This window comes from Anomaloglossus baeobatrachus, chromosome 5 (assembly GCF_048569485.1).
Source record: "Anomaloglossus baeobatrachus isolate aAnoBae1 chromosome 5, aAnoBae1.hap1, whole genome shotgun sequence".
Taxonomy (NCBI): Eukaryota; Metazoa; Chordata; class Amphibia; order Anura; family Aromobatidae; genus Anomaloglossus; species Anomaloglossus baeobatrachus.
The window spans coordinates 522,207,029-522,230,416 of record NC_134357.1 but is presented as its reverse complement, the minus strand read 5'-3'; the positions used below and the strand labels follow the sequence as shown (position 1 = coordinate 522,230,416).

Here is a 23,388-nt window from a genome sequence, read left to right as displayed (position 1 = left end):
GGCCCACTGAAATCCCAAGTGTCAGCCATCGAGAGCACAGCTTCCCTACTTAACAGTAGTGAGCGGGACCCCGACAGCTTCAAGCATAGGGGTCACTCAGAACATCTAACAGACAGTGCATGGAGGCAAGGTATCAGCAATACCAAAGGGAGCGGACGCCCAGACGAGCTACCCTGAAGTGGCAGCGGCACCAAGAGACTTGGTTTACCTTTGTGTCAGAGTCTGCTTTGCGGTTGCATCACTACCAACACTGCCTGAGTGAGTACGCTGTCTTCCCCTGCCTCCAATCTGCACCACGCTCCCCTACACCTCCATAATCCAGAGTCCCGGGGCCTCCCCTACCCGTGGAGGGAACATCATCTGGCTGTCCCACTCCATATCCCCCGGGTACTCCCATAGGCAGCAGCGGTACTCCCCTTACCGCGAACCATGGGTGGCGTCACAAACTCTTATCCCCTGTAAATACCCCCTTTTCATTTGAAGTGGCTGCGAGCCCCTGAGTCCGGACACCCTCGAGCCACAGCAGACCCCGGATCCGAGCGGTTCGACCACTGCAGGGGCGGCACACTTGCGCACAGCTTCTGATGTGAGATCATGGAAAGCGATATGCTAATGACCCTCTGCTGTGGGCATCAGCCGAGGGTCATGCGACTGTGATGTGATCTTGGGATCGTATCACAGCCTCGGAGAAGATGGAGGGAACACTTTCTCCCTCTCCTCTGCTGCCTGTCTCTGCGTATATCACACTGCACTCAGATGACATGCGAGTGCAGTGTGATGTTTAACACGCTCCCATAGATGTGTATGGGGTTGCGTGAGCAGAGATTCGCTGCGAAACGCAGCATGCTGCGATTTATTCCGCCTACCGCTGTGGCATGAGAAATCAATCGCAGATGGACACTGCCCCATAGTTTTGCAGTAGAGTGAGAGCAATCCGATGTTTTATCAGATTGCACTCGTCCGTGCAAAACGCAAGTGGAACTGTACCCTGAGAGGTGGACTGTATATATTGTATTGCACTATGGGCATTATAGGACGGCACGGCAGTGACACAGATGGAAACCATGCATATAAAGTAAACGTGAGACTTTTATTTTCAGCCAAAGAATTGCAGACAATAATGCAGCAGAAAAAAAACCCCAAAACAATAAACACTTGCTCGTCTGGGCCTAAAGGCTACTTTACACACTTCGATATCGGTCCCGATATCGTTAGTGTGGGTACCCGCCCCCATCTGTTGCGCGACACGGGCAAATCGCTGCCCGTGCCGCACAACATCGCCCAGACCCGTCACACATACTTACCTGCCCGGCGACGTCGCTGTGACCGGCGAACCGCCTCCTTTCTAAGGGGGCGGTCCGTGCGGCGTCACAGCGACGTCACGGAGCGGCCGCCCAATATTAGCGGAGGGGCGGAGATGAGCGGGACGTAACATCCCGCCCACCTCCTTCCTTCCGCATAGCGGCCGGGAGGCAGGTAAGGAGAGCTTCCTCGTTCCTGCGGCGTCACACATACCGATGTGTGCTGCCGCAGGAGCGACGAACTACATCGTTACTGCTGCAGTAACGATAATCGAGAATGGACCCCCATGTCACCGATGGGCGATTTTGCACGTTTTTGCAACGATGCAAAATCGCTCATCGGTGTCACACGCAGCAACATCGCTAATGCGGCCGGATGTGCGTCACAAATTCCGTGACCCCAACGACTCCGCATTAGCGATGTCGCAGCGTGTAAAGCCCCCTTTAGGCCTCCTTCACACTGTCATGAAAATCACGCACGTTTTTTACGGACGTGTCAAAGGTGCATATTGCCCTCCGTGTGCCGTGTTTATGGCACACGTGTGTTCTCTGTGTGCTATCCGTGATAACACACGGAGAACGAGAACTTTCTGCTCACCTGTCCCTGGCGTTGCTGTCCGTGGTGCTGATCTACTTTCTCCGGTCCTGCCGACTCCCCGCTGCTGCTGCTTCCGGCCCACAGTGGAGTGAATATGCAATGAGCATAATGAGCGGGGGTCGGAAGCAAGTGACAGCAGCGGTAGAGACAGCAGTGCCGGAGATGGTAAGTATAGAAATTCCTTTTAATTCACAGGCATGTGTGTTTTCTCCAGTGCGTGTCACACTGATCACATCCGTGTGACACCCGTGATGCCGTACAAAAACGAACATGTCTACGTGTGGAGCACAAGGGCACACATATGCTCCACACGGACACACGGTCCATGGGAAAACACGGACATGAACGCAGACCCATTGCTTTTAATGGGTCTACGTGTGCCCGTGTCTCTGGCACGTGAGGATATGGACCAAACACGTACCAGAGACATGGACGTGTGGAGGAGGCCTAACACATAGTACCCTGACTCATGTTACTAAGGATACTTGCAGGGCTTGAATCTCTAGTCACAGTTCTTTCCATTTACCTTCTAGATCTAGCCTTCTCAGGAACACACCATGTTACTCCTGCCTCTGACTGCTTCCTTCTGATTTCTTTAACCTTTTCTCTGCCTGCAATGAGGCAACCTTTTCAGGTGAGATGGCTGAGCCTCCAGTACCTCCTGAACTGCAGCGGGAGTGGTGAGTCTCACTACCAAATCCTACTCACCACTCCAATAAAAACCGGCCCAAAACTACCATTAAATAAACAACTCAGCAACTAAACTGCTGAAGAAAACCAGCACTATCCAGCCTTAAATATCTTGTCCAGCTTAACTTTCGGGGTGAGATATACTGTGCATCCATTATCACTCCTGTCGGTCGCCTAAAATATTTACCTTCTATGTAACATATCTTGGTTGGTCTCTAATTTGCAGACCTTCTACCATCTTGGTTGCTCTTCTGTGGACTTGCTCTAATATATCAGTCTTTCTTGAATTGAGGCCCCAAGAACTGTACACAGTATTCCAGGTGGGGTCTGACCAAGGCAGAGTGTTAAGGAGGCCATAAATTTACAGTGATGCAATCTAATTATGCATCTACCTTAACCCCGTCTGCATTAAAATCATGAGTCATTTGTTAGTAGCATGCATACTATTCTTCCATACAGACCAGAGAAATGTACACGGATCTGCATAGAAAATATGACTGGTTTAATTACGGAAGTGAAGACACATTTAAAGAAATCAGTTGGCTAGGAGCCAAGAATACGTAACACGTCTCCTATTTGGTAAACTCTGAAAAGAGCTTATTCTGCGATTATATATATATATATATATATATATATATATATATACACACATACACACATACGTGTGTGTCATCACTTTATATTAAGCTATGTCAGCATGATTCACTTGTCACATAAAAGTCCAGACTGTCTGATGAGTCTTATGATGTCTAAATGCAGATATAGGTGTGGTACAGTTCAAGCACTAGCTTAAATCCTGGTTTTTGGATATCTTCATATAACTCCTAATACTCATAATAGTTCATAATCGTGTCTATAACAAGAGTATAGGGGAATAATTACCTCTATTGAATCTAGATCAAAAGACGTAATTATTCCCCTATACAGTACTCTGCTCTGGCCAGACCCCAAGATGGTAGAAGGTCTGCAAACCATGTCATATGAAGACCAGCTAAAAGAACTAGGAATGTTTAGTTTGCAAAAGAGAAGGCTGAGAGGAGACTTAATAGCGGTCTACAAATATCTGAAAGGTGGTCACAGTGCAGAGGAAACTACCAAATTCTCATTAGCACAAGGAAGTACACAAAGCAATGGGATGAAACATAAAGAGGATCAACCACCAGGATTTTGCAATATGAACTAAAGACAGTGCCATACTGGCAGTAAAATGCTGAATTCAGGCATACCTGTTGTAGAATTATCCAATACTTGGTTGCAGAAATATCTTTAATTAAAGTTGCAGAAATGCACTGCACTTTGATGGGTGCAACGATGGAGGGCCTTTTGGGGTTGGGTGCTCACTGTGAAGTCCTCAATGACGTGTGGGCGTCAATCAAAGTGCACTGCATTTCTGCAACTTTAAAGATTTTTCTGCAACCAAGCATTCCATCTTTCTACAGTCATGGCCAAAAGTTTTGAGAATGCTACAAATATTAATTTTTACAAAGTCTACTGCTTACGTTTTTCTAATGGCAATTTGCATATACTCCAGAATGTCATAAAGAGTGATCAGCTTAACAGCAATTACTTGCAAAGTCAACATTGGCTAAGAAAATGAACTTTAACCCCCAAAACACAACATCATTGCATTCCTGCCTTAAAAGGAGCAGCTAACATTGTTTAAGTGATTGTTCCATTAACACAGGTGTGGGTGTTGATGAGGACAGGGCTGGCGATCAATCAGTCATGATTAAGTAAGAATGACACCACTGGACACTTTAAAAGGACATTACACATTCCCCTGACGAAGGTACGCCGAAACACGTGTAGGGTGGGTTGGAGGCTCCCTATACACGGTCCATATGGCTTCAGGTATATACATTTGATTGAATGTATTTACATTTGTTTGCACATTGCACTTTTATATAGTCCATTTTTGACTAAGCAATTCTGGATCTACCCCAGGTGTTTGGCTTGGTGCCTTTGCATGTGACCCTGCATGGAATTGTCTGCCATAGTATGTATTATCAATTATAGTGCACTTTATCACTACCATACACTTTATTACTATTGCTGTGCACTTTATGTATAATTTATAGCATTTGCACTTTATATATGTATATTTATTCATTTATAATTTCTGTGGCAGTTTTTCCATGTGTGTTCGCCTGTTTTGAGCCCTTGCTGCCATCTGGTGGCCTTTTTATGTAATTACATTTTCTACATTTAATTATAACTGAACTGTGTTGTGGGCTCCTCCTATCATTATTGACCTTGCTTATAAATTGCTGTTTTAATCATATTATTAATAAAGGAATATATTTTATTGGATTTTGGCTGTTTTTCTTTGTTGGTTTAACACTTTAAAAGGAGGCTGGTGCTTGGTATCATTGTTTCTCTTCAGTTAACCATGGTTATCTCTAAAGAAACACGTGCAGCCATCATTGCTCTGCACAAAAATGGCCTAACAGGGAAGAGTATCGCAGCTACAAAGATTGCACCTCTTAGGATCCTAGTATATATGTAGATACATATGCTGGATATTTTTGAATAACATACTGTTACATCTCGTGGCTCTCCTCTTACAAGGAATGAGGTGGTCCCCCATTCCTTGTCTGCCACGAGCCCTCCTGCTCAGCAGTGCCAAGGGTCTGGGAGACTGCAGGAGTTTCCTCCTCATAGATGCAGCAGAAGGGTGACACCTAGTGGTTTACTCCTTGTAAGGAATGGAGTGGTCTCCCATCCCTTGCCTGCCACGTGCCCTCCTGCTCGGCATCGCAGAGGGTCGGAGTGGTTGCACAGTGTGCAAAGGATAGATGCTCAGGGAAGCAGCAAGACTTCCCTTAGCTCTGCACATTGTGAAACCGAAGATCCCGCCTTTATGACCCAGAGGCAGGAGGTTGAGCATGTGCCTCACGTGACGTCTTCTGATTCGCTCACTGGTATCACACGGCCAGATAACGAGGCTGGTGATGTGCTGAATCCTGACTGGCCGGGCCAGGACGTCACAGATCATGATTGGGTCACATCCGTCTCGCGCCCGCCCTTGGCTGGAGCTACATCTCCTTAAAAACCCCTCCTGCCATCATGGCGGCGCGCGACCGTCCTTCTATGTTTGGATGTCTGGCAGCGTGCTGCCACGCCACTGTACAGACGTCATTGTATTTTGCAGGTCTCGCCCCTGCCTTGCTGCTCCGGCAGTATTCCGTTTAACAGGCTGTGTTCCTGTCCCAGGTGAGCTCCTTGAATCTCTGTCGGACTCACCTGGTTTCTGAAGCACACGTGCGTGGGCACCTCTGTGCTACCCTCGTGCCATATTCCTGTGACTCCCGCTGGCACACGTGCGTAGGCACCTCTGTGCGTCCCCGTGCAACAGGTACACCGAGTTGTGAGCCCCGTGCCATACAACCCTCACGGGTTAGGGCGAACAGGTGTACGCAGATCGTCTGTGACATTCCAGACGATCGCTAGCAGCAACCCGCTCACTCTTCTCCCACCATAGCAGCGGTCCCTTACACCGCACAGTGGACCTTGACCGGCGGAAGCTGTCCATATACCATCTTGGCACGCTTCCCCGGGTCCCCCTCGTAACATTACGGTCGCGCCAAAGGTCTGGCTATGGCAGAAGAGCAGCAGCAGTTGCTGCGTTATGTGCAGCAGTTGGAGTCACGATTGGCAGCTGTGGAGCGGTCTTCCCCCGATAAGGCTGCTCTAGCGACAATTGCCACCCAAGCGGCTACTCAGGCTGTGGAATTGAGCGGAAAGTCGCCTCGCCTTGCGCTCCCAGAGCGCTTCAACGGGGACAGCTCCGAGTGCCGTGGTTTCATAAACCAGGTTACCACCTACTTGGAGATGTCCGCCACTCTTTATGCTACTGAGAAGGCGAAAGTAGCATTCGTCCAGTCCCTGCTCACAGGGAGAGCGCTAAAATGGTCCACGCCGTTGTGGGAGCGCGGAGATCGGGTGGTGAATCACCTTCCAGTTTATCTTGAGGCCATGAGAAAGGTGTTCCTCGGGCCTCAAGTCACCCATGACTCCGCGCTGCGACTCCTACGCCTTCGGCAAAAGTCCACTTCAGTCGGGGACTTTGCGGTGCAGTTCAGGACACTCGCCGCAGAGCTGGACTGGCCAGATAAAGTCCTTGTCCCTGTGTTCTGGGAGGGTCTGGCAGGATTTGTCAAAGACGCGCTGGCCACGCGTGATGTGCCGACCACCTTAGAGGCCTTGATACGGCTTGCTTCTCGCATAGACATCCGCCACGCGGAGCGGAGGCTCGAGGTCTCTTCGGCACCCACGTCTACCTGGCCTACAGAGCCTCTGACTCTCCTTCCCCACCAGACCAGTCTCCCAGCCAGTTCTGTTGATGACTCTGTGGAGCCCATGGAAGTCTCCAAAGTGGTCTCCTCTACCACAGGCTCTCGGCCGCCGGTCGTTTGCTTTGCCTGTGGGCAGAGGGGACATGTAGCTACCCGATGTTCAAAACCATCGGAAAAGAGACAGTGTCTGGTTTCCATCAGAGGAGGAACCCCAGACGCTGCCTCTCCTTCTAAATTAACCCTCAGTGCCCAGTTGCAGTTCGGCACCACTGTCTTCCCTGCCCTGGCTTGCTTAGACACTGGCGCTGACGGCAATTTCATTTCAGCCTCCCTGGAAACTAGGTACTCTGTTCCCCTGGTCCTGTTGCCTAAACCAATCAGTGTCCAGGTAGTCAACGGGTCCCTACTTGTCAAACCCATTACCCAGATCACCGTCCCTCTCAGGATGGATGTACCACCAGGCCACCATGAGCAGGTGTCCTTTCTGGTGCTTCCAGAAGGGACGGATGAGATCCTACTAGGACTCCCCTGGTTGAAACAGCATGCTCCGATACTCAACTGGACAACAGGGGAAATCTCGTCCTGGGCTGGGTCATGTAAGGAACACCTCGGGACCACCGGGTCACCCACTCCCCTAGACCTGGTGCCACCTGGCCAGACCCTCGTTTCCCCTAGGTTACGGAACGATGTACTTTCCTGGGACCATACCTCCAAGGTCGTGGGCCTCTTCAGGTCCAAAAGGACCAGAGTTCTAGAGGCCAGGCATGATTGGTGGCCGACGGCCGACTCCTCGTCCGACAACCCTGAAGTAGCGAGGTTGGTTAAAACAAAAATCGTTCAGGACAAGAGGTACTTCCTCGTGGAGTGGGTCGGTCGTGGACCGAAGCATAGGACCTGGGAATTGGAGGATCATGTCCACGCTCCGGGTTTGGTAGCAGCCTTTGAGCACAGGCGGCGGGGGGGCCCTAGACGGGGGGGTAATGTTACATCTCGTGGCTCTCCTCTTACAAGGAATGAGGTGGTCCCCCATTCCTTGTCTGCCACGAGCCCTCCTGCTCAGCAGTGCCAAAGGTCTGGGAGACTGCAGGAGTTTCCTCCTCATAGATGCAGCAGAAGGGTGACACCTAGTGGTTTACTCCTTGTAAGGAATGGAGTGGTCTCCCATCCCTTGCCTGCCACGTGCCCTCCTGCTCGGCATCGCAGAGGGTCGGAGTGGTTGCACAGTGTGCAAAGGATAGATGCTCAGGGAAGCAGCAAGACTTCCCTTAGCTCTGCACATTGTGAAACCGAAGATCCCGCCTTTATGACCCAGAGGCAGGAGGTTGAGCATGTGCCCCACGGGACGTCTTCTGATTCGCTCACTGGTATCACACGGCCAGATAACGAGGCTGGTGATGTGCTGAATCCTGACTGGCCGGGCCAGGACGTCACAGATCATGATTGGGTCACATCCGTCTCGCGCCCGCCCTTGGCTGGAGCTACATCTCCTTAAAAACCCCTCCTGCCATCATGGCGGCGCGCGACCGTCCTTCTATGTTTGGATGTCTGGCAGCGTGCTGCCACGCCACTGTACAGACGTCATTGTATTTTGCAGGTCTCGCCCCTGCCTTGCTGCTCCGGCAGTATTCCGTTTAACAGGCTGTGTTCCTGTCCCAGGTGAGCTCCTTGAATCTCTGTCGGACTCACCTGGTTTCTGAAGCACACGTGCGTGGGCACCTCTGTGCTACCCTCGTGCCATATTCCTGTGACTCCCGCTGGCACACGTGCGTAGGCACCTCTGTGCGTCCCCGTGCAACAGGTACACCGAGTTGTGAGCCCCGTGCCATACAACCCTCACGGGTTAGGGCGAACAGGTGTACGCAGATCGTCTGTGACATTCCAGACGATCGCTAGCAGCAACCCGCTCACTCTTCTCCCACCACAGCAGCGGTCCCTTACACCGCACAGTGGACCTTGACCGGCGGAAGCTGTCCATATACCATCTTGGCACGCTTCCCCGGGTCCCCCTCGTAACACATACCCTCTACCACATTAACATAGATACTATGTGCATGAATAGAGGCTAAAATTTATAATAGGATATGCTATTGGTGGTCACAACCACACAATTCCGCTGTATATAAAATTGAATTTTATATGACATATATGATGCATAATTTGTGTCCACTGGAATACTTGTGAGAACACTTGTTTATAATAAAAAATCACTTTTTGTATAAATTTGATCTTCATCTTTATTGGGCTTTGATCGTCTGTTCTCTTTTTTTCTCTCATTATATTTATACGATTTATGCCCTGGTTTGATATAGTCCTGGTCTCCAATTGAAATTATTATATATATTATATCATAATTTATGAAAATGTAATAATGTATTCTATACTGCTGGTTTGTGTTCTTAAAGATTGCACCTCAGTCAACAATCTATTGCATCATCAAGAACTTCAAGGAGAGAGCTTCCATTGTTGCCAAAAAGGCTCCACGGCGCCCAAGAAGGACCAGCAAACACCAGGACTGTATCTTAAAACTGTTTCAGCTGCGGGATCGGACTACCAGCAGTGCCGAGCTAGCTCAGCAATGGCAGCAGGCTGGTGTGAGTGCTTCTGCTCGCACTGTGAGGCGGAGACTGCTTGAGCAAGGCCTGGTTTCAAGGAGGGCAGCAAAAAAGCCACTTCTCTCCAGAAAAAACATCAGGGACCGACTGATATTCTGCAAAAGGTACAGGGAGTGGACTGCTGAGGACTGGGGTAAAGTCATTTTCTCAGATGAATCCCCTTTTCGATTGTTTGGGACATCTGGAAAACAGCTTATTAGGAGAAGAAGAGGTGAGCGCTACCACCAGTCTTGTCTCATGCCAACTGTTAAGCATCCTGAAACGATTCATGTGTGGGGTTGCTTCTCAGCCAAGGGAATCGGCTCACTCACAGTCTTGCCTAAAAACACAGCCATGAATAAAGAATGGTACCAGAATGTCCTCCAAGAGCAACTTCTCCCAACTGTCCAAGAGCAGTTTGGCGCCCAACAATGCCTTTTCCAGCATGATGGAGCACCTTGCCATAAAGCAAAGGTGATCACTAAATGGCTCATGGAACAAAACATAGAGATTTTGGGTCCATGGCCTGGAAACTCCCCAGATCTTAATCCCATTGAGAACTTGTGGACAATCATCAAGAGACGGGTGGACAAACAAAAACCAACAAATTCTGGCAAAATGCAAGCATTGCTTATGCAAGAATGGACAGCTATCAGTCAGGATTTGATCCAGAAGTTCATTGAGAGCATGCCAGGGAGAATTGCAGAGGTCCTGAAAAAGAAGGGTCAGCACTGCAAATATTGACTTGCTGCATTAACTCATTCTAACTGTCAATATAACCTTTTGGAACTCATAATATGATTGCAATTATATTTCTGTATGTGATGTAAACGTCAGACAAACACAATTAAAAACCAGAGGGCAACAGATCATTGGAAAATTTAATTTTGTCACGGCCAGGTGTACGGGCAGGCCCAGGAGGTGGATCCACTGGACCGAACTCCTAGATGGTAGCAAAGAGTCCGGCAGCTGGAGCACTAGAAACAGCAGAGCAGTCCTTGCACACAGGTATAGCGGAGAAGTCCCTGGGACTACGGAGTTACGGGTGGTAGTCCGGGTGACGCAGCTCAGGTTCGGAAGCCGAGATGATGTCAGGCGGGGTCCGGAACCTTGGGAGCAAGAAGACGGGTCACCGCAGGGATCCGAGGTGGTGCGGACTGTCAGGATGGCAGATGGACAGCGTTCGGGTTTCAGGATACGGCAGACTGGATGGCGAAGCAGGCACGGCTCTACAAAGAGAGATAGGTGAGTACGAGCACAGTAACACCAGGAGACCTGACTCCTAGCTCAGGGAACACGAAGATCAGGCCCCGCCCCCTTGGACAATGACCCCTTATATACCCTGTACCTGTGCAACCTCATTTCCTGTTAATGGACGCTGGCCCTTTAAGAAAGGGTCAGTGACCGCGCGCGCGCCCTAATGCGCATGCGCGCCGCCCGGGTGCCAGAAGCCAGGGAAGGAGGCTGCGAGGAGGACGCAGGGGAGCCGGCCAGGTCCAGGGAAGCTGTCGGGCGCCGGGATCGGGGGCCCGGAGCCCTGGGACGGACGGAATCCGGTGACTGGGGAGCGGAGAGCGTGGCAGGTGAGCCGGGGAACGGGGGTGAGGACCCGGGGAGCGTGACAGTACCCCCCCCCCACGCCCCCCTCCCCGCAACCGGGACATGAAGGCACGGATAAGAGGAGTGCCCACGTTCTCCCTGGGCTCCCAAGACCTATCCTCAGGACCATACCCTTCCCAGTCCACCAGGAAGAACTGCCGACCTCGTACGGTCTTCATGGCCACGATATCCCTTACCGCATAGATGTCATCATCGGCAATAGGAGGAGGGGCCGGACTGGCAGCAGCGGAGAAGGGACCAAGGACAACCGGCTTGAGCAGAGAGACGTGGAAGGAGTTGGGTATCCTCATCGTGGCCGGGAGCTGTAGCTTGTAGGATACCTCATTGATCTTGCTGAGGACCTTAAACGGCCCGATGTAGCGAGGACCCAGCTTGTAGGAAGGTATCTTCAATCGGATGTACTGGGAAGCAAGCCAGACCAGGTCACCAGGAGAGAAACACGGAGGATCCAGACGTCTCTTGTCAGCGTGTTTCTTCATCCGCTGGGAAGCGCGCCCAAGGGACGCTGTGACAGAGTCCCAAATGGTAGCAAAGTCACGAACTGCAGTATCAGCAGCCGGAACATCCGATGAAGGGGATATAGGCAACGGGACGGAGGGTTGAAGTCCGTAAACTACATGGAAGGGAGATTTGGAGGACGACTCACTGATGTGGTGGTTATGTGAGAATTCAGCCCAAGGTAGAAGCGTGGACCAGTCGTCGTGATGGGCGTTGACGTAGTGACGTAAGAAGGAGGTCAAGATTTGATTGACCCTCTCCACTTGGCCATTAGACTGAGGATGGTAAGCAGAAGAAAAGTCCAGAGTCACACCCAGATGTTTGCAGAGCGCCCTCCAGAAGCGGGAGGTAAACTGAGTTCCTCGGTCGGACACGATGTGGGATGGGAAACCATGCAAGCGGAAGATGTGATGTATATAGGCTTCCGCGAGTTCCTGAGCAGAGGGCAGTCCAGCCATAGGGACGAAGTGAGCCATTTTGGAGAACCGGTCCACCACGACCCATATGACTGTGTGTCCAGAGGATAATGGCAAGTCCGTAATAAAATCCATCGCTATGTGTTGCCACGGAATTGTGGGTATCGGCAGAGGCAGAAGACGGCCATAGGGCAGGTGTTTGGGCGTCTTGTTCCTGGCACAAGAGGAGCAGGCAGAGACAAAAGCAGCGACGTCCGTGCGAAGGGATGGCCACCAATAATGGCGTACAATCGCACCCCATGTTCTCTTCTGGCCTGCATGACCGGCTGTTTTCGAGGCATGACCCCAGTGTAACACCTTTTGCCTGTCAGTCTCAGAGACATAGGTCTTTCCGGGCGGTATCTGGGCCAGGGTGACAGGGGCCACCGGAATAATCTTGCTAGGAGGGATGATAGGCTGGGTAGTCTCTTCCTCCTGCTCCATGGGCATGAAGGACCTAGACAAGGCATCCGCACGTACATTCTTGTCTGCGGGTCGGAAATGGAGCTGGAAGTCGAACCTGGCAAAGAATAAGGACCACCTGGCTTGCCGTGGGTTCAGTCGCTGAGCGGACCGTAGGTATTCCAGGTTCTTGTGGTCCGTGTAGATAATCACGGGGTACACTGCTCCTTCCAGGAGGTAGCGCCATTCCTCCAGAGCCAGTTTGACCGCCAATAGTTCTCGGTCACCGATGGTGTAATTACGTTCAGGTGCAGAGAAGCTCTTGGAGAAGAAACCGCATGTAACTATCTTCCCGGAGGAGGACTTTTGCATGAGCACTGCTCCGGCTCCCGAGGAGGAGGCATCCACCTCCAAGGTGAACTGGCGGTTTAACTCCGGACGGTGGAGTACAGGAGCGGAGGCAAATGCTCGCTTCAGTGAGCAAAACGCGGCGTCGGCCGCAGGTGACCAGTCCTTTGGATTAGCCTCCTTTTTGGTCAAAGCGGAGAGAGGAGCAGTCAGGGCAGAGAAGTGAGGGATGAACTGGCGGTAGTAGTTGGCAAATCCCAGGAACCGTTGGATTGCCTTTAGTCCAGAAGGAGGAGGCCAGTTGAGTATGGAGGACACCTTCTTAGGATCCATTTGCAGTCCAGTACCCGAGATGATGTATCCCAGGAAAGGGAGAGAAGACTGCTCAAAGACACACTTCTCATATTTGGCGTATAGACGATTCTCTCTCAGCCGTTGTAGGACCAGCTGGACGTTCTCTCTGTGGGTCTGGAGGTCCGGAGAGTAGATAAGGATGTCATCCAGATACACTACTACACAGACGTAGAGGAGGTCCCGGAAGATGTCGTTCACCAATTCTTGGAAGACTGCTGGTGCATTACATAGGCCGAAGGGCATCACGCAGTATTCATAGTGCCCATCGCGAGTATTAAACGCGGTCTTCCATTCGTCCCCAGAGCGGATACGAACTAGGTTGTAAGCACCCCGAAGATCCAGTTTGGTGAACACACGGGCTCCTCTGAGCCGGTCGAACAATTCGGGGATGAGCGGCAGAGGGTACTTGTTCTTTACGGTGATCTGATTCAGACCCCGGTAGTCGATGCAGGGGCGTAGGTCACCCTCTTTCTTCTTAACGAAGAAGAAGCCCGCTCCCGCAGGAGAGGAGGATCTCCGGATGAATCCCTTAGCCAGGCTCTCTGTGATGTAGGTAGACATGGCCCTGGTTTCGGCTGGGGACAACGGATATATCCGTCCTCGAGGTGGTGTTGTTCCTGGGAGCAGGTCGATGGCACAATCGTAGGGACGGTGTGGCGGAAGTACCTCAGACTCCTTCTTGTCGAAAACGTCTGCGAAGGACCAATAGGCCGAGGGCAGTTCCGGTAGGTTCTCTGGAACCGGAGGTCGTCGGATGTGTGGTATGGACTTCAGACACTTCTCATGACAAGAAGGACCCCATCGGGTGATTTCGCCAGTACCCCAGCTGACTGAGGGTTCGTGTGTCCGCAACCAGGGAAGTCCCAGCAGGATTTGATGGGACATGTGTGGAAGGACGTAGAGAGAGATGTTCTCGGTGTGCAGGGCACCGATACGTAGTTCGACCGGTCTGGTGACCCAGGAGATGGTATCAGAGAGGGGTCTCCCATCCACAGAGGCTATCACGAGGGGTTTGTCAAGTGGGGTAACAGGCAGCTGGTACTTGTCCACCGTGGCCTGCTGAATGAAATTGCCTGCTGCCCCGGAATCGAGGTATGCCTCAGCCGTGAACCGTGTCTCTCCCGTTGACACTTGCACAGTCCACATAACCGGGTCTGAGAGAGTCCCAGCACCTAGGGTGGCCTCTCCTACCAACCCTAGGCTTTGGAGTTTCCCGGCCTCTCTGGACAGGCGCGTAGCAGGTGTGTGCCCTCTCCGCAGTAAAAGCAGAGGCCCTTGGCGAGCCGCTCTGCTCGACGCTGTTCAGACTGTCGTACTCGGTCAATCTGCATGGGCTCGTGGACGGGAATCCCAGCTGTTGATGACTGAGGTGCGGAGGGCTTTTGGGGAGGTGAGGAATGCCGTACCGGTCGTCTCTCACGAGACAGCTCTTTAGAGCGCTCCTGAAAACGAATGTCCACTCGAGTAGCCAGGGCAATCAGGGCATCTAGGGTGGAGGGCAAGTCACGACCCGCCAACTCATCTTTGATGCGACTCGAGAGTCCCTCCCAGAAGGCGGCTGTCAGGGCCTCATTATTCCACCCGAGTTCAGAAGCCAAAGTGCGGAAACGGATGGCGTATTGGCCCACCGTCAGTGTTCCTTGACGTAGGCGGAGAAGTGATGAAGCAGACGCAGAGGCGCGTCCCGGCTCGTCAAAGGTACTGCGAAAGGCCTGCAGGAACTCTCGAAGGTTCTTGGTCACGGGGTCCTCCTTCTCCCACAAGGGGTTCATCCACGCCAGTGCCTCGCCCTCTAGGTGGGACATTATAAAGGCGACCTTGGCTTGGTCGGAGGCGAATAGATGTGGCAGCTGCGTGAAATGAAGGGAACATTGGTTGATGAAGCCCCTGCAGGTCTTGGGATCTCCAGAATAACGAGGTGGTGAAGCCAACCGGAGTTGGGAAGCACCCGACGAGGCTGCCACTGGTGCGGGAGCCGTGGATTGTCCATTGGAGGACCTGGGTGCCGCAGGCGTCATGGATGCTTGTAACGTGTACAGGCGGGTGTCCACGGAGGTCATAAATTGCAGCATGCGGGTCTGGACTTCACGCTGGCGTTGGAGTTCCTCTTGCAGGGCCAATAGTGCTGCAGCGGGATCCATGGCCTGATCTTACTGTCACGGCCAGGTGTACGGGCAGGCCCAGGAGGTGGATCCACTGGACCGAACTCCTAGATGGTAGCAAAGAGTCCGGCAGCTGGAGCACTAGAAACAGCAGAGCAGTCCTTGCACACAGGTATAGCGGAGAAGTCCCTGGGACTACGGAGTTACGGGTGGTAGTCCGGGTGACGCAGCTCAGGTTTCGGAAGCCGAGATGATGTCAGGCGGGGTCCGGAACCTTGGGAGCAAGAAGACGGGTCACCGCAGGGATCCGAGGTGGTGCGGACTGTCAGGATGGCAGATGGACAGCGTTCGGGTTTCAGGATACGGCAGACTGGATGGCGAAGCAGGCACGGCTCTACAAAGAGAGATAGGTGAGTACGAGCACAGTAACACCAGGAGACCTGACTCCTAGCTCAGGGAACACGAAGATCAGGCCCCGCCCCCTTGGACAATGACCCCTTATATACCCTGTACCTGTGCAACCTCATTTCCTGTTAATGGACGCTGGCCCTTTAAGAAAGGGTCAGTGACCGCGCGCGCGCCCTAATGCGCATGCGCGCCGCCCGGGTGCCAGAAGCCAGGGAAGGAGGCTGCGAGGAGGACGCAGGGGAGCCGGCCAGGTCCAGGGAAGCTGTCGGGCGCCGGGATCGGGGGCCCGGAGCCCTGGGACGGACGGAATCCGGTGACTGGGGAGCGGAGAGCGTGGCAGGTGAGCCGGGGAACGGGGGTGAGGACCCGGGGAGCGTGACAAATTTTGGTGTCATTCTCAAAACGTTTGGGCCATGACTGTACAACAGGTATGCCTGGATTCAGCATCTAAGTGCCAGTATGGAACTGCCTTTAGTTCATATTGCAAAATCCTGGGGGTTGGTCATCTTTAACCCCTTCACGACTAATGACAATGGTACGTCATCGGTCATGTTGTGGTAATCATCACCGGCTGTGGTGGTAAACCGACGGTGATCCCCACACATGTCTGCTTATTTGAACAGCTGTGAAAATATGACAACACGATTTAAATGGCAGTGGCGAGGATCACGCCATTCCCTGCTGCCATTGGAGGCCCCGTGACGTGATCATGATGGTAGCTCTAGGTCATGTGACCATGAGGTATTGCCTGTGAGAGCCTCTCAATGTAACATATGCAGCACCTCAGTATAACCTCCCCAGCCCTTCACTGTAACATCCGCAGCCCCTCACTGTAACATCCGCAGCCCCTCAGTGTAACTCCCGCAGCAATTCAGTCATCTCAGTTTAATGTCCGCAGTCCCCCCAGTCCTCTCAGTGTCATGTCTGCAGCCCTCTCAGTGTAATGTTGTCTGCAGACCCTCAGTGTAATATCTACAGCCCCTCGGTCCTCTCAGTGTAATGTCTGCAGCCCTTCAGTCCTTTCAGTGTAATGTCCCCAGCCCCCTCAGTGTAATATCCGCAACCCCTCAGTCCACTCAGTGTAATGTCCGCAGACCCTCAGTCCTCTCAGTGTAATGTCCACAGCCCCTCAGTGTAACATCCGCAGCCCCTCAGTCCTCTCAGTGTAATGTCCGCAGCCCCTCAGTCCTCTCTGTGTAATGTTCGCAGCTCCTCAGTCCTCTCAGTGTAACATCCGCAGCCCCTCAGTCCTCTCAGTGTAACGTCCGCAGCCCCTCAGTCCTCTCAGTGTAACGTCCGCAACCCCTCAGACCTCTCAGTGTAACGTCCACAGCCCCTCAGTCCTCTCAGTGTAACGTCCGCAGCCCCTCAGTCCTCTCAGTGTAACGTCCACAGCCCCTCAGTCCTCTCAGTGTAATGTCCACAGCCCCTCAGTCCTCTGAGTAATGTTCGCAGCCCCCTTAATCCTCTCAGTGTAACATCCGCAGCCCCTCAGTCCTCTCAGTGTAATGTCCGCAGCCCCTCAGTCCTCTCAGTGTAACGTCCGCAACCCCTCAGACCTCTCAGTGTAACGTCCACAGCCCCTCAGTCCTCTCAGTGTAACGTCCGCAGCCCCTCAGTCCTCTCAGTGTAACGTCCGCAGCCCCTCAGTCCTCTCAGTGTAATGTCCACAGCCCCTCAGTCCTCTGAGTAATGTTCGCAGCCCCCTTAATCCTCTCAGTGTAACATCCGCAGCCCCTCAGTCCTCTCAGTGTAATGTCCGCAGCCCCTCAGTCCTCTCAGTGTAATGTCCGCAGCCCCTCAGTGTAATGTCCGCAGCCCCTCAGTCCTCTCAGTTTAATGTCCACAGCCCCTCAGTCCTCTGAGTAATGTTCGCAGCCCCCTTAATCCTCTCAGTGTAACATCCGCAGCCCCTCAGTCCTCTCAGTGTAATGTCCGCAGCCCCTCAGTCCTCTCAGTGTAACGTCCGCAACCCCTCAGACCTCTCAGTGTAACGTCCGCAGCCCCTCAGTCCTCTCAGTGTAACGTCCGCAACCCCTCAGACCTCTCAGTGTAATGTCCACAGCCCCTCAGTCCTCTGAGTAATGTTCGCAGCCCCCTTAATCCTCTCAGTGTAACATCCGCAGCCCCTCAGTCCTCTCAGTGTAATGTCCGCAGCCCCTCAGTCCTCTCAGTGTAATGTCCGCAGCCCCTCAGTGTAATGTCCGCAGCCCCTCAGTCCTCTCAGTGTAATGTCCGCAGCCCCTCAGTCCTCTCAGTGTAATGTCCGCATCCCCTCAGTCCTCTCAGTGTAATGTCCGCAGCCCCTCAGTCATCTCAGTGTAATGTCCGCAGCCCCTCAGTCCTCTCAGTGTAATGTCCGCAGCCCCTCAGTCCTCTCAGTGTAATGTCCGCATCCCCTCAGTCCTCTCAGTGTAATGTCCGCAGCCCCTCAGTCCTCTCAGTGTAATGTTCGCAGCCCCTCAGTCCTCAGTGTAATGTCCGCAGCCCCTCAGTCCTCTCAGTGTAATGTCTGCAGCCCCTCAGTCCTCTCAGTGTAATGTCCGCAGACCCTCAGTCCTCTCAGTGTAATGTCCGCAGCCCCTCAGTCCTCTCAGTGTAATGTCCGCAGCCCCTCAGTCCTCTCAGTGTAATGTCCGCAGCCCCTCAGTCCTCTCAGTGTAATGTCCGCAGCCCCTCAGTCCTCTCAGTGTAATGTCCGCAGCCCCTCAGTCCTCTCAGTGTAATGTCCTCAACTCATCTCCAGCAGCTGCAGCACAACAACACTGCTTCTTGGTGTCATCTGTGCTGTAGGACGCCACACCCCTTCCTGGACATCATCACCTCACGTTGTCACATGGGCGTGATGTCAGCAGAGGTCCTTTAGCTCACTTTGAATTAGCCTGGTGGCTCTGCAGGTGGAGGTATGTGGAGATTATTCATTATTTAACCCCCTCAGTATGTACACTATATAGCAGAGATGAGCAGATGGAGTTTTCTCTCCTGTAGAGTGCAAGCTTTTATGATCAGCTGAGTTTTTTCTCTCTCCCCCTTTCTCGCACTCCCTTGATCTCTTGATTCTCTCTCTCTCTCTTGCTCGCTCTCTCTTTCACTCTCATGCTGACTCACGCTCACTCTGTCTCTTTCTCTCTCTGTCTCTTCTGCTCTTTGTCTCCTACACTCTCTGTCTACTGCTCTCTGTCTCCTACGCTCTCTCAGTCTACTGCTCTCTGTCTCACACTCTCTCTGTCTCTCCCTGCGCTCTCTGAATACCGCTCTGTCTCTCTCTCGCTCTGTCTCTCCCACTCTCTCTGTCTACTGCTCTCTGTCTCGCACTCTCACTGTCTCTCCCGCTCTCTCTCTCCCCGCGCTCTCGGAATACCGCTCTCTGTCTCTCCCGCGCTCTGTCTCTCACGCACTTTGTCTCCTACGCTCTCTCTGTCTACTGCTCTCTGTTTCACACTCTCTCTGTCTCTCCCCGCGCTCTCTGAATACCGCTCTTTGTCTCCTACGCTCTCTCTCTCTACTGCTCTCTGTCTCACACTCTCTCTGTCTCTCCCCGCGCTCTCTGAATACCGCTCTCTGTCTCTCCCACTCTTTGTCTCCTACGCTCTCTCTGTCTACTGATCTCTGTCTCACCCCTATCTCTCTGAATACCTGTCTCGCACTCTCTCTGTCTCTCCCTGCGCTCTCTGAATACCGCTCTGTCTCTCTCGCTCTCTGTCTCTCTCGCTCTTTGTCTCCTACGCTCTCTCTGTCTCTCCCCGCGCTCTCTGTCTCTCCCCGCACTCTCTGTCTCTCCTCGCGCTCTCTGTCTCTCCCCGCGCTCTCTGTCTCTCCCCGCGCTCTCTGTCTCTCCCCGCGCTCTCTGTCTCTCCCCGCGCTCTCTGTCTCTCCCCGCGCTCTCTGTCTCTCCCCGCGCTCTCTGTCTTTCCCGCTCTTTGTCTCCTACGCTCTCTCTGTCTACTGCTCTCTGTCTCGCACTCTCTCTGTCTCTCCCACTCTTTGTCTCCTACGCTTTCTCTGTCTCTCCCGCTCTTTGTCTCCTACGCTCTCTCTATCTCTCCCACTCTCTCTCCCCGCGCTCTTGGAATACCGCTCTCTGTCTCTCTCCATGCTCTCTGTCTCTCATGTACTTTGTCTCCTACGCTCTCTCTGTCTACTGCTCTCTGTCTCGCACTCTCAGTCTTGCGCTGTCTCACTCTCTGTCGGTATCTACAGACAGAAATATAAAGCGACTGGAAAGACAATAAAAGTGCAAAATAGGGGCTTATCCGTAGGTTAAAAGGGGGTGAAGACACTCGAGAGGCTCAGCTTACAAGGTTGTGAGAGTCACAACCAACTGTATTACACGGATGCTGCAGCCCCACATGGAAGGAAACGATCGGCATTGTGAAGGGTAATGTCGCGCCGCCATGATAAACGACAATCCAGGATATATTAGATGGTGATTTATTTCTCTATTCGTTTTGGAGAAGACTTTCTCCTTCTTCAGGAAAATCACATCCATTTCCTGATGATATATACTGGAGATCAAAATTAGAGAACAATGTATGATCACTTCTTTTTTTTCAGAAATCATGTAATCTACATTGATCAACATTTGAAGGTTTTTTTGTAAGGGGTGCACCATGCCACTAGAATAGTGTTTTACAAAAGATCCAAAGTTTAGCAACAAACCTTTATTTTGCCCAAAACGTGATGATCATAATTAGAGAACAGCAATGACTGTGTCCCAGACGCGTCCCGCCCCAGAAGCGGTCGGACCGCTCGGATCCGGATGTCGCTTCTCGTGGCACGAGGGTCTCCGGACCCGGGGGATTGGGGACACGCCGAAACGGGATGGAGGGTTATTTACAGGGGATTTAGGTAGTTTGTGACGCCACCCGAGTACCGCCGCTGCCGTTAGGAGTACCTGGGGTGATGGAGTGGGGCAGCCAGATGACATTACTCTCCACGGGTAGGGGAAGGCCCCGGGACTCTGGATGGTGGTTTGGGGTGCAGGGGGAGCGCATTATCGCTGGTTGCAGGGGTTAATCAGGTACTCACTCAGAACTCAAGCAGACGCTGACAACATAGTAAACCAAGTCTCTGGGTGCCGCTGCCCTCTTGGTGAGCTTGTCCCTGCAGCACTGCCTGGTGGTTTGTGGCCTGCCTCCTCCTGCACAGTATTTTTAGAGTGTCTAGGTGGCCCGTCAGATTGGAGCTTTCCAGGCCCCGCTCCCTACTAAGCGTAGCAGAGGAGCTTGCTCTCAGGAGCTCACGCTTGGGATTTCAGTGGGCTGCTTTGCTTGGAAAGCCCTATCCCCCTCGTTGCGCTAGTGCCCCGATCTCTGAGCTTCGTGGGAACAGTCTATATAATCCCTGTCTGCCGCAGGTTAATTGCCTGGTTGCTTGAAGCTTCTCCCCGACCTAGGGTCCATGTGCCCTGACATGCCTTCGGTCCCAGCCCGGCTATTGAACTGCGGCTGCTGGCTATCCTCCAAGACTAGCCAAGCACCCAGTCCCATTCTCCCGTGACTGGGTCTCCGACTCCTCCGGGTCCAGACCACCGTCTGCGACCTAGTCTGCTTCTCCCCTGGGAGCTCCAACTCCCAGCTTCCCCGAGGTCCTCACTGCTCGAGGGCTACCACTGTTCGGACTTGTCGCCTCCCACCTCCCTGCCTGACCCCTAGGTGGGCGGCCACATTCCAGCACAGCAGCCCACTGGTGTGCCTGACAGGGTGTGATGCGAGGTGTCACTAAGATTTGTGAATGCTTGTGGAGGCAGTACTGCAAGATGGGGACCCAGAACCATGGGGGGTGAGTCCTGCCCTGGAGATAAAGGACGTGGAGTACCTTGTGACTACCTGACTAGTCCAGGGGCGTCACAACTGTAGCACAGAGAAAGATTATAACTACATTTTCTGAAGCTGACAACATTGGTTTCATGTCATTGATTTCCTGCATGCCATTTGCTTGCCTGACTACTGTCTGGACATCTTCCATATGCCAGCGATTTCCTGCATCCCACAACCTGGCTGCGGTCTTCTGGACATCTTCCGCCTGCCAGTGTTTTCCTGCATCCTGCAAGCATGGCTGCGGTCTTCTGGACGTCTTTCACCTGCCAGCGGTTTCCTGTATCTTGCCAGCCCTCCATCTTCGCCTACCAGCGATTTCCTGCATTCCACTGCCTATTCACCGTCTCCTGCATGTCTTCCACCTGCCGGTGTTCATGCATCCCACATGCATATCTGTGATTTTCTGTTGCTCCGCTGTCCATGTCCCACATATCTGATGCACCGATGCTCGTGTCCCATGTTCCCACATAGACCTCGGCCTTGGAGAATCCACCGAAACTGGTGAACCTAACAGTTTATTAGTTATGAGCTAGCACTAAAGTGCTTGAGTGCTCTCTACTAGAGTTGATCAGGTTGGACGCTCTGACGGGTTTGACTTGATTAATGAGTATATTGGAAGTCAATGATTGGCTAGCCCGGCTCTCCGTCCACTTACAGCCAGCCATAAACAGAGCTTTTCCGAGGAGGGTGGACTGTTTTTTTTTTTTACACAGCATCCAAACACAACATCCAATGTTTTTACCCCACTGAGAGTCATTCAGAGACTGCAAGCAGTCTCACATCATTCACTCTTTGTGTAGGATCATTCAAGAACGACACATCTGAGCACCTATGTTATTCGGCCAAATAACGAGCGTACACGAGTACGCTGATGCTTGATCGAGTAGCGAGCAGTGGCAAGCACGCTTGCTCATCATTATTTATTAATACATGGATATGGAGAAAAAAACGAGAATGCTGTAAAAGAATAAAAATAGTCACATTAATGATCAAATGACTCTCCCATTACAGTGCTGCTTGGCTCCCGTGTCAGCCTTCAGAGGAATGTGAGATCCCTGCAGCATATCAGTGAGCAATGACCAACAGCCAGTGAGTATCTTGGAGGCGCTATCTTTGTAAGCCATTCCACTCATGTTCTAGTCCATATGAGAAAAGAGAATTCAAAATCTAAACATTATATCTCATCATAGGTTTTTGCTCAGGATTTGTGTGATTTTACATTTCTGTTTTCATTCAGGTCCGTTTAATATCAGATCCTCTCAGTGGAGATCTTCTATATTAGAGAATTCTCCTGATTGACCCATCAAGGATGGATAGAGACAGGGACAAGATGACGGAGAGGATATTACACCTCACCCTAGAGATCCTCTTCCGGCTTACTGGAGAGGTGAGAGATTCTGATGACGTCACATTACATCATTCTTATCTATGGGAATAACAGATGGACAGAACTGGAGAGGTGAGGACTCTGGAAATGTCTGTAGTGAGATTTATTAATGTGTCTCTCCATAACCAGGATTACACAGTAGTGAAGAAGACCTCTAGTGAGCACTGTCAGGACCCTGTGTCTGAGGGATGGGGAAGACCCCTGAGCCCAATCACGGGGCCTCCACCTCACCCCCTGATACATGAGGACATCAATGACCAGAAGATCCTAGAACTCACCTACAAGATGATTGAGCTGCTGACTGGAGAGGTGACACTGCTGGGAATGCTGGGACATTATACAGTAACGCTATGAAGGGATCGCGGGGATGACGGTATCATTGTATGTGTCAGGTTCCTATAAGATTTCAGGATGTCACCGTCTATTTCTCCATGGAGGAGTGGGAGTATTTAGAAGGACACAAAGATCAGTACAAGGACGTCATGATGGAGGTTCCCCAGCCCCTCACATCACCAGGTAA

The 23,388-nt window shown here is 52.1% G+C and overlaps 1 protein-coding gene across 1 annotated transcript in view; it reads left to right on the top strand.

The window, feature by feature from the left end:
- Nucleotides 1-23,388, top strand: part of LOC142312880 (uncharacterized) — a 280,429-nt gene that overhangs the window by 40,968 nt on the left and 216,073 nt on the right. The window contains 3 exon segments of the mRNA XM_075351864.1: nucleotides 22,719-22,868; nucleotides 22,998-23,177; nucleotides 23,261-23,384. Of these exon segments, the coding sequence (XP_075207979.1) occupies nucleotides 22,719-22,868; nucleotides 22,998-23,177; nucleotides 23,261-23,384 (454 nt within the window).